The sequence below is a fragment of the Amblyomma americanum genome, chromosome 6 (genome assembly GCF_052857255.1).
Source record: "Amblyomma americanum isolate KBUSLIRL-KWMA chromosome 6, ASM5285725v1, whole genome shotgun sequence".
Lineage (NCBI taxonomy): Eukaryota > Metazoa > Arthropoda > Arachnida > Ixodida > Ixodidae > Amblyomma > Amblyomma americanum.
In genome coordinates this window covers 35,224,861-35,236,524 of record NC_135502.1, presented here as the reverse complement: position 1 = coordinate 35,236,524, position 11,664 = coordinate 35,224,861, and the positions used below count along the sequence as shown (strand labels likewise).

The window sequence follows — 11,664 nt, the reverse complement described above, 5'->3', positions numbered from 1 at the left end:
CGCCCCCTGGGTCCCGTTATGAAAATCTGCTTCCACATTTATTTCCGGAACCTACTCTCCAGAGTGCATTCATGGGTCGCCCAAACCTTTTAAACCCTTGGGGTCATTTGACTCTTGCGGCTTGCAGTCTTAGCGTTCATTCCTAAACAAACAATCTCTGCGCAATTAAACCGCAGGTGTGCGGTGCAACGAGTTCCTAGAGCAATATTTATACTTCTTTTCCGTGGTTTTTTCTTGCAGCAGCCTCTCTAATCTATAAATTAGCATATTCTTTTTTCTCTACTTCAAATGAACTTTCAGTTCGAGCGGTTCGACTTCCAACATGTCCTCAGTTCTAATGACGTGTTTCTCTCTTCCTACTACTTCATGGTAGTAACTGCCATTTCTTTTCTTATTTTCACGGAATGCCTCTTATAAAGCGCGGTAGCGTCTTATTGACTCTGCTTTTATTCTTGGAAGACAGAAAAATGATAAATTTAGAAGACCATTAAGGCACTTGCGCTATTAAAGGCTCCCTCGTGCGCATGACAAGTTATTAACCTCTACGCACAAATGCTTCGAGGTGTAAAAGAAGCATAAGCCAGCTTAATGGCATAATGTACCTTGCTTTTCGGCACGCTATTAGAAACTCGTTATCGCCTTCAAATAGGGCGTGAAGAAAAGAAAACAGTGCCTATTTCCTAAAGTTCTTCAGCGGGCACCTTACTGCACCGCTTCGTTGCGCGCGTTTCTACAGCATAGTTTAGTAAACGAGTGGGTGTATCCAAAGTACCTAAGCCCACCGCTGAAGTCAACGATTAAAAGTTTGGTATTAAGAAATAAAAAAAACATGGTGAAACGAACTCAGGGGGCTTAACTTAGACTGTAGTGTCGGCCTGTTTTCTTTCTCTGCTGTGCTGCTAGAGGGGAGCATTGCATGTCTTTGTTTTTTGTGTAAAACCGCCTTTCTGCAGCCCGTGCTGTGCAAAGGTTTCCCGGTTTCCCCTAGAATAATCGGCTCTATCATCGTAGCGTGTCATTAATGTGAAATTTCGAAGTCACTGTTATTGCAATTACATTTTCATATCACTTTAACTGTCAAAAGGTTCAATACTAATGCTATCCGCCGGAATTTTACAGTCTATGTTCACCCCGCAGAATTGTATGAGAAGCTTCTTCATCTAATGCCTTCAGTTTCACCTCTTGGAGGCTTTGTTGCTCTCTGGATGAATCGCAGGCCTCTCCTCATCACCTCTCAGACAACTCACTGTCTTCGGTGCTAATACAGACAGACATTTGACGGGTGAGTGACAATACAGCTAGTAATGTGTGATTTTGTGTCGTGGACGTTACAGTGGTGGGCACTTGAAAGGCTCGAGAAATCCACAGACGAACTTCCACCGTTCTTACTATTTTGATATAAATTGTTCATACACAAAAGAACTTCTCTACACGAGGTAGATGAAGTTATTGTCTAGCATTGTGCTATGGCATTTCTGTTTGTAAGCTGATAAAGTAAAGTACTTTTCAAATCTTAAAAAGAAGCAACATGCGACAGATTGGTAACTCTTCTTGAGGAGGAGCACAAAAGTAGGTCAGAGATTATTCTTGCGCCGTTGCTGACGCCACCATGCGTCGCAAAACTATTCTGTACACTTAGTCATTGTGCATTAAACTGATTGTTTCCGTAGTAAGGTAGAGAAAATACTGGTTGCAATATTGTTTAGCTCTGCTCACTACTAAGTGAAGTTAGTACATAACTACGAAGGCTGGAACGAACTTACAACAGAAATAACGCCACACTAGGCAGCGCAGTGAAATTGCGAACTTGTCTGTCCTGAAAAGTCACTAAGTGCGTCTGACGAAACGAGTAACATGGCGCAGAGATATGTTTTATGTGCGTTGCTGAATTCAATTTCACATATCTTTTTTTTTTCAAATAAAGGGGTGATGCATTTTAACTATACTATTTCCGTTTCATTCTCATCTCTTCGCAATAGTGGTAAGATTCAACACTGATGCCGCAACTAATATCCAACTTCAAAATGAAAGGCAAGGTTAATCCGTGGGGGAAAAAAGCAAATGAATAAATTAGGAAAAGAATCACTGCAAAGTACACTACCCGGTCAATAAGAACTAGCGAATGGTCGAACCCAGAAAAGCCTCTTGAATTGAGCGTAATGGCTTATTTGAACGTTTTATATTCTGGGTAATTATTATGACCATATCATAAGAAACCTAAATTGAGTACATTCGCGTTCACACTGTAGTCGATATGTTTCATGCGCCTGCAAAGCTGCGTGTGTGTAGTTACACGAGTGGGTAGTTGTGTTGCAGTAATCAGAGGTCGTGCCTTAGACACATTCATGCCTGAAAACAAGACAAGAATGAACAGTTGTCCATAATCTTAAGATGAAGATGCAATAAACGCGTCGCCAGCAGTTATGCAGCAGATGGCCGACTAATAGCACAACGTATACAATTTAAGGAGCATTCGAAGATACCCAGCATGTTCATGGCCTATGTAGCTACTGCCGTAATTGAGAGTGAGCGAAGGCAGTTGTAGTGGTCAAAATATTTACCGTAATCAGAGCTATTTACAGGAGCAATTGTAGTTACCATCGTTATTAGCACTCATATCTAACAAATACAGCTTAGTCTATAAAAAAATGCGTTCATGGGACTTTTCCTGCCAGGTATGCGAAAACCTGTTTTCAAAACTATCTCTCCAAAGTGTTGTTTCTTTTCCCAAATTTTTCGCTCAAAATTAAGCATGGATGGCGCCGTCCTATGAATTTTCACGCTGAACGCTCACAGTGTATCCAAGGACAGAATATTATTGCGTAAGGTATCCAAGAAGAAACAGAGATTGGAGCTTCATCTGCCCACACGTGCATGCTCCCGAAATGAGAGCAGCGAAGCATCCCTCCGAAGCCTCAATTGGCTCGGCACGGCTTGGCTATTGGACCGGAACGCTAAAGTTCTGAATTGGCCGCTTCTTTTCCCTAGGCCTTGTGGTTTCTTCAGCTCAGTGGCTATTTCGGGGGCGCTCGCGCCTTTTTAAAGACAAAGCAAAGAAGTTTGTGTACGTAGTGCCGCAAGTTCCTGACCCACCAGTGCATAAGTTGAAACCTGGCTTCATGGTAATTTTCAGAGTATGCTAATGAGTCTTTTCTGCTTCGCCGGCACCGCGAACATAAGAAGCCTTGTTTTAACTGCACGCAGCAGCCTTGTTTCAACTTGGCTGCCTTAAAACAACTAGTTCGTGCGTTATTGTTGCACTCGGGAGGAGTTTAGCTACACAGATGGGCGGGACCGGCGCTTCTTAGCACACTTCTTTTGAAATAGGGCTTTGTTCAAAGCTCTTACGCCTGATATTATATCCGTGGTCTCGGTCTGACGGCTAAATTCAGCGAACTAATGTGTACGTCGTCTCATGGTGGGTAAGTGCTCATTATTTGTAGCTGTAAAACAGAAACGGCGAGAAAGTGTTGTGTGCTTAAGGAAGGTTACCCAAACATTTCTTAACCAATGACGCGTCTCAAGAAGCAATCGTTTTCTGAAACACTGTTTTTGGCGCTCTTGTTAGAACATTTCCACACAGCGAATGAGCTTTTTTATAACAATAGCGCAAGTGAAACATCCCAAAGCACATCACAATGATATAAGCCAACTCAACTTTACCAGAAATCAGAAATTAACTATGCGATGTCTCGCGGAATATGGCGCATAGAATCGACTAGTGTTTTTTCGATCGCTGAAAGCCTTGTGACTAAATCGTCCAAAAGCACTAGGCCATCACGCCTTTTTTCTGCAGCGTCATCACTTGTGTGTCTAAACTTTGCACGCGATTCCCGTATTGCGACTGTCATGACGGACAGACGCTCTTGTCCTACCTTTTACACACGCTGGTGAGGTGCCCTTTTTAGATAGCGTCTCGGGAACCGCAGCACTAGCACAATCCAGGGTGTGGGTCCGGCTAGCCCGGTCGATCTTTTAACTCCGGGAAGCTCCTAGTGTTTCATCAATGCTCCTTGTTCGCCGGGCTAATGACGCCGGAAGCGTCTTGGCGCTAGGTCAACCACTGAACTGGCTTCCCAGCCCGTGGAGGCATGCACACCTAAAAGAAACCACAAGTTGTGTGCCCTCTTCGCGCTGTTTCACCAATTTGCACTTCACCTTAACATCTTTGTGCAATGCTGAGAGAAAAACACGTAGTATTTTTTGGACGGCACTGAGCAGCCCTTCTTGTTGACCATTCTCCTCAAGAACATACTATTGCGGGAAGAAAATTTAAAAAAATTAAGGGGACATTTAAGGCCCCTCAAGAGTAGAATGAGACAGCATTAGAAGGAACGCTGCGGCTTCACGCTTCTGTGCCTGTGCACTGAAAATGCCCTTGTTCATTCCCTGTTCATAAATCTCCTGTGTCTTCGGCTACGTCGGCAGCTTTGATTCCGTCGACACATTCCATCCAAATGGTTCCAACCTGCTTGTCTCGCACTTTCCCGGCCACTCGAGAAAGAGCGAGAGCAGCGTTATGGCCCCGTGACGTTGTGACGTCATCGCCCTCACGACCAATCAGCGACTTTTGTGACTAATATAGGGCGCGAAATTTTTGGACGTAAACTGCCACAGCGGGAAGGTGGCAAGTGCATTGAATTTAAATGAAATAATTTAGTTGCCACCAGTCATGGTGGGCAGGATGCTCTCAACCTGATGGGCACGTTGCCGCCTGCCACGGTGGGGAGGTTGTGATGACATCACAAAGTCGCGTGGCCACGGAACTTTATTGTCCCCTCGAACAATCAGTTACTTCTGTGACTAACGGACGCGAAATTGTATGATGTGAAGTCTAATGCAGTCGCATTAAATCAGCTGTCTGGCCGTTAGCACCCTGGAAGCCAGTTGCCCGAGCCAGCACGCGTTGCGGCTCTAGCTCGACACCCGGCGGCGCTTGTTTAACATTCTGCCGAACTGGCAAGATGCTGGTTCCCCACTGGCGTAGAACGACCGGTGTAAGAACCACGTTGGTGGCATCCTTGGTCTGGCGCCTGCCCTCATCGCATGTCCACTTAAGCGTCAGCCGTAGGTGGCAGTTAAGAATATGAAAGCGCCATAGCCTCGCTGCAGCACGACTTCGCAGCGGTCGCTATGGCAGAGGGCTCGGATACATTATTTATTTCATTTTGACTGCGACTGTTGTGTGGGCAACGGGTGAAAGCTACGAACTCCTTATCGTCGCAAGTTGTGAGCCATTGAATGCTCGTGTGCTGGCACTGGCGGTCGTTCTGGCGGTCATTGAGGTGCCTCATGATTTCTTTTTATTGCACTTCTCAAGACAAAACTATTTGCCTATTTCAGAGGCCTCAGCGGTTCGCCGGTATCTGGTGTATCGGTAAATCCACAAATCGAGGGCTTTTAGCAACTTTAGGGGTGCCTAGGGGTTGGGTTTGCACGCTCACCGAGTGAAGTGGCTAGCGCTCACCGATTGTCCGGGATGGGGTGGTGAAAGCAGAAAGTCTAGCAAGCTGCGTCGCTAGACTAAATCGGGTATTCACAAAGCTGACCTTGGCGTCGTACTGAAAAACTGAGGCCATCTCAGCGTCAAACCCTATGTTGTGGACGTTTTCGAGGGTGCTTTAATATAGGTCGATGGGGTTCCGCTGCGTCCCCAAGATAAGGTACATGTGCATCTGGAGGTCGGCCGCGAGTGTGGTTGGATCCTCCTGGATTGATTTCGAGAAGGGTCACGTCCTGCCTGACGAGGGAACGCAGGGACATCGGCGACGTCTGAACTGGTCCATGAGTGTGGAGGATGGTGCAGTGGAACTTTGTCGGCTAACATTCATTCCCCGATTTTCCCATATGAGTATCGCAATGACAGCGCGGCAATTATTTCTTTTTTATTTTTATTACCACGAGGAGCCGTTGTTACCGCTTATTTTATGCGCCTGTGAATTTATATTGACAACTGGGCGTTGCTGCCTCTTAACATTCGTGGGAGGCATGGCTAGGGTTTTTTTTTTTTTTAACGTGCGACTGGTGCTGCCTCGCCCGACAAAAGCATGTTTAGAAGAAAAAAGAGCACACTAATGCGGCTAGATATATGGCAACGATGGAACAAAACTGTGCTGTTTAAACATGTTTTTGCACCAAAGCATAACCGGCAATAGCCACAAACGTACGGCAGCGGCAGCCATTGTTTCCTCATTTTTAGAGCGCCTTTCTGGTGGTAATAATCCTCGCTTAGGAAACGAGAGAAATGCCAGTTTGGAGTTCATTACTTTAGTACATCAATCATTTTTCTATTACGAAGAGCAGCTCAAGAACAAAAAGAAAAGCAGTAAGGCACATCATCAGCCTTGAGCTCACAAAAGCGTGTTTCTCCAGCAAAGTAGTCACATAATCATCGCTCCTTTGCTACGGCCGCGGTGAAAGTGGCGTTTCAATCAAGCTTAAGAAGAGTTTCTCTTCGACACTTTGGATTGCGTGTCTCATGATTTACGAACTAATTTATTCCACTTGCTAGCTTCCAAAAAGGTCTCTAATAGTACCAAAGTTCAGCAGACTCACCGCGAATTGTCTTTACGTTATTGCCGCATCGCCTTCGGCATTTTTTTTTCTTCGCTGCACTGCATTCCTTTTGCGCCATCGCTGAGTATGGGCTGCTTAGATAACCAAGGCAGGTTTTGGAGCCGGCTCAGGCCACATAAAGGCGCAATCATCGAAACTACTCCGCTGACCACGACACGGTCTTTTTCGGGCGTACTTTTTTAATTTTGTGGCGCTGGATTCTTTTTATAACCAGCAACTTCGTGATCCCTCTCTTAATCTTTCACGCCACCAGAACTCGCTGCTGCTGAAATTACGAAAGCCCTCAACGCAATCCCTTCGAATTGAAGGTTATATATCCTGATTTATGAGTCCCTTCTAAGCGCGCGAACAGACTGTAGCATGCAGAGGCAGGCTGCTTTTTGCGGATAGCAGCAAGCTTTTATTCGTTTTGGTTAGCACGCTTTCGTAAGTGTGTGTGGGCGCGCTTGCGTTGGTTTCTTCTCGACAAATCGGACGCTGTGCTTTTGTAGAAATCTTCAATGTTCAGCTTCGCCGTTTAGTGCGATTACAGTTCCGCTATTTTGTTCCCTCAGTAACTCTCCAAAAAGCCGCATTGTCGGCGCTCTGGACCGCGAGACTGTTCAACACAGCTGTCGGGGATGTGCAGTCTCAATTCGGACGGAAGACTCGAAGCTTCGTGTCTGTACACGAGGTGTACGCAGTCTATACAAAACAAAATGTCGCCTCTCATCCGAACAATGGCTGTCGCAAACATGGGCAGACGCACTGTGATGAAATCACCGCGAGCAGAGATGGCGACAAGGGCGGACAGCTGAGAGGGAATAGGATGAAGGAACATCACCAACGCTTGTCGAAGTTTGGCGCAATCGAACCTCTCGGCACTGATCGCCTTTGTTCATTTATTGGAGGCTTCAGGCTTTTGCATCAGCTTGAGTGGGCGCTGATTTTCCCTCGATGCATATAATCACCTCGTTTGAATGAACTGCACAGGAACTTTTCGAAATCTAGCTAGTACTTCTAGAATGAAGAAACCTCAAGCTCTTTTTGGTACTTTGGCAGTTTTGGCGCCGAAGCCTAATGCTTGCGTTCCTGGTATTATTGCAACAACTAACAATAACCACAAAAATAATGAGTTTGCTGCTTATTGACAAGCTGGTTTCCTTTATATTCAGTCCTGAGGCACCTTAATACTCATCAGTCGAAATAACTCTAGATTGTTCTTAGGCAATTCTTCGTCGTAGACTTGTGCCATTTTAACAAGCCGCCGCGGTGGCTGAGTGGTTATGGCGCTTGGCTGCTGGCCCGAAAGACGCGGGTTCAATCCCGGCCGCGGCGGTCGCATTTCGGTGGAGGCGAAATTCCTGAGGCCCGTGTACTGTGCGATGTCAGTGCACGTTAAAGAACCCCAGGTGGTCAAAATTTCCGGAGACCTTCACTACGGCGTCTCTCATAGCCTGAGTCGCTTTGGGACGTTACACCCCCATAAACCAACCATTTTAACAGAGGACAACGATGACAGGATAGATGCGTGTATGCGTGGATTGAGCAAGGTGCTGGTCGGGCCCAAGGTTTATCCATTCATTCATTCCGATGTGAGCGGGCGCCACCATGAAATGTGAGGAAGAAGAAGAAGGCTCCCTTTAGCTGCCAGGCGTGGCAAGAGAAGCCAGGGCTATGCGGCGGCAGCATATCCGTGGACCACTGCCTGCCTGCCTTGTGGCTTTAGCCTCGTGGGGTTCCGCACTGCGAACGGGTAAGCGTGGATTGTCGTCCCGTTGGAAGGCGCGCTGTCATGTCACGAAGCCTGTCAAACAAACTAAACGAGTACGCAGATCAAAACGCTGGTTGGTGTCGTGGCTCGGACGATTGGTGCATGCAATTCATCTTCATCCTTCACGGCATAACAAGTAGTCCGCTGTAGGGAGACGGCATATTTGTGTGCATAGGTTGCGCATGTATCTAGTATAGCCAAGGAGAAACCAAATTTCTACATAAAATAATACTTCGATGCCCTGCAGCATTGACGTATGGTTTCGTTGCCCAAAGAACCGGAAATGCAGCCTTTCGGGACAATATACCAACATTGAAGCGACCCAATATTGAGTCTGTTTTCTAAAATGTTCTGTGTGTCTCCATACTCAATGGCGTAGTTGGTCGTTCAGGCGCCTAGGTCGCGTTTTAGCCTGAACTTGATCATCGCAATGCTGCAGTATCGAGTGCAGGGGTGCTTGCGTTGTTAATCTGTTTTTTTTTCTTTTGCTTCTGAGTTTTTGCTTCGGCCGGGCATAGTCCTAGCAGGTGCCGCCTGTCAAGAAGGGTATGAGTCAAATCACCTGCTGTCGGCACATGGTCTCTCTCGCCCAGAGGCACCCGCCAACCGCACCAAGGTCGACGAGTTCGTGTCCAGCGTGGCGGCGCTGCCCTACCTGAACCCGTACTTGATGCCGGCGGTAGTTCTGGACACCGAGTGGGGCGGCATGCTACGCGTGCTCAACGGGCGCGTCGAAGGCGCGCGCAGCCTGCACCGCACCGACGCGGTGGTGGTGCGCCTGACCTCCACCGTCGACCTCCGCACCAGGCTCGAGATGGGCCCAGTGACAGGTGTGCTCGGCGTCGTGCTGACTCCGGCGCGCATCGTCGGACCTCCGTTCGCAGCGTCCGTCATATACCGGACGCGTCGCTCCCTCAGCTTTGAAGCGCGCGCTGTGAGCATGAACTTTTCAGCCGGCACCGAGTTTGAGAGCGGCAAAGCCCGCCTACAGGCTCTCGTCGTACGCAAGGTGCTGGGGATGAACGCTACGTTGGACACGATGGATTCGTACGGCCACGTGGTCAACTTGTTCATGTCCGTGTTGAACAGGCATGCAGAGCGCGTTGTGCGCTATCTTGTGGAAGATGTGCTGCGCACCGTCATGGCAGAGGTCATCCGCTCCGCGGACATCAGCGCCGACAGTCTGCTCAAAAGTTTCTTGCGCCCATAGTTTATTTGAGAATCTCTACCGTCGAAAATAGGCGCGCTAAAATATTTGCTAACGCAGATCAGTGACATGCTACGCGCAAGACACTTAGTAGGGCGCTTTATAAATGCGCCGACGCTATAGCGTAACTTCTGTATACAATTCCTCACTAGCACGTATCGAAATTTCAACTACAAGCCACAAGCCTCAAATGATTCACGAAGAATTTAACAAGAAATTCTTGTACATGACAGCCTGAACATTTATTGAGCGCATTCTTTTTTCGCACACTTCCTCGCGTCACAGTGTTTCGCAGGGAATAAACGTTAAGTATGCATTAAGTTGGCGCTTTCCAACTATCCGCACATGCCACATTTTGCAACCACATTTCCATGCTCGGCATATCGCTTGTTATACAATTTAAAGCCCAAATGTTCCCCAAGTGCTTCAAGTTGAATATGGTTGCATTGTTTTTGCCTTAATTTTTGCGACTTGTTCAGCACTGTTCCTCGGGAAATTTACAATTGCCGCAATACTCGGCGTGCTCCATTCTATTTCCCCGTGTTTATGTTGCCATAATTTATTTCGGACCACCTCACTTTCTTGTGGTTGGCGTCTTTTTTTGAATGTATAAGAGGAAACCCGGTTAAATATATTGATACACTGCACTATTAAATGGATCCCTTCAGCAGCGCTCACGAACTCTCTTTCTATATAATGCTTAATAGTCTCGTATAACCTGTGTTTCTGTTGTGCTTCAAGGCTTCTCCGAAAATTCAGTTTCTAATCGCGCCTTTTCTGTGAAGTTTTTATTGGTGCAAGTAAACAACTGCCGCCTATTGTTTTTCGAGTTTAACTGCTGCACAAAATTCAGACGCTATTGATCGGACATAAAATGCAATTTAAGGGTTTTCTTGAGAACACATCACGTCTCCTTAATAGGCTCGAGATTCAGTAATGATCAATCCACTGCTTTCATGCTAATATCTAGTATATTGTATGTGGTATCAGTGTTGTTATGTCATATATTGTCTGTACTACCTTACTTCAGTAGTTAGAACAACTGCTTAGAATACTGCGGCATGTGAAATTTCTTTACTCATGCATAATTGCTACAGTATGCAATGATCGCGAATAACTGCTTGTTTCTGTACTGTAGATCACTTTTTTGTTGATCATGACTCATTGGCATCAGAAAGTGGTTGACAATATTTCATGCAGGTATTTCCACAGCTATATACTCTTTACAGTAGGTTAGAAATCTTTGTCCGCCATTATTCGTGCTTAATGCGCTCATTTGATATATGGGCTTTCAGTTTTCATTGAGCACGATCAGAAGCAAATTGCATTCTATATTTTTTATAACATCTTCATTATTGTGTTAAGTGCAGAGCCCTTGTAAATAGCTTCTTCAGCCAGCGCAGCACTTCAGGGATCCATCAGCTCTATGAAAGATTCCTCTTATCTCTCTTTCATTGTCCCTAACCTGGCTTCACCTGGGCCCGCCACAAGAGCCTTAACGGGGCGTCTGAAGATGAGATGCCGTTTGGCTTTTCCATTTACCTTTTGCTGAAGTATTTTTGTTTAGATTATACTTCATTCGCTTACTTCCTGTCCTTCAAGGAAATTTAAATAAATAGAGTAACCAAGATGGAAGGTGGTGGTTGGCGTCTTTGTCAATACTTGGAAAAAGTAGGAAGTAGCACATTTTGCAACCTTTATGGGCAGTTATTTTCTTCCTGCTTTTTGGTTTTCATAGGATTAGTTCTTTTCATACCCTCCGTGAAAATTGCTTCCCTCTTAGTGCAGCCTCTACAAATATGGGCGGTTGCTTCGTGCGGTAAAACGATTCGACGCGGCTTACCAAACTAAAGGTGACCTCGGACGTTGCCGAAATTGAGGTCGCGCCTTTCTTACTTCCTGCTCGTTTCGCTGTAGAAGGAAAGCTAATATTTGTGAAAGCGATTAAATTATTAATTGGAAATTTAACAAAAAAGGGGGTCCACATGAGCTTTGATATGGGGCAGATATTCGAATATCAAGAACCATGCGCTTTTATTTGATCACTGGTATTCCAGTGAACGCCACAGATGTATAAATAAATAAACGCCACTGGTCTCTTGAGAGTGTTAGCATTACAAACTTCGCA

At 46.1% G+C, this 11,664-nt stretch overlaps 1 protein-coding gene across 1 annotated transcript; it reads left to right on the top strand.

Annotated features, from left to right (window-relative positions):
* Positions 1–8,224: 8,224 nt before the first annotated feature.
* On the top strand, positions 8,225–9,808 carry LOC144094641 (uncharacterized). Its single transcript, XM_077628566.1, has 2 exons — positions 8,225–8,311; positions 8,923–9,808. Exons 1-2 carry the CDS (start codon positions 8,233–8,235, stop codon positions 9,537–9,539), a joined length of 696 nt encoding a protein of 231 aa, XP_077484692.1. The 5' UTR covers positions 8,225–8,232; the 3' UTR covers positions 9,540–9,808.
* The last annotated feature ends 1,856 nt before the right edge of the window (positions 9,809–11,664 follow it).

Excerpts from the sequence above, each read along its gene's own strand:
- LOC144094641 (XM_077628566.1), top strand. The coding sequence starts at position 8,233 with ATGCGGCGGCAGCATATCCGTGGACCACTGCCTGCCTGCCTTGTGGCT. Across the intron at positions 8,312-8,922 it reads GGGTTCCGCACTGCGAACGG|AGGCACCCGCCAACCGCACC; the intron begins GTAAGCGTGGAT and ends TCTCTCGCCCAG.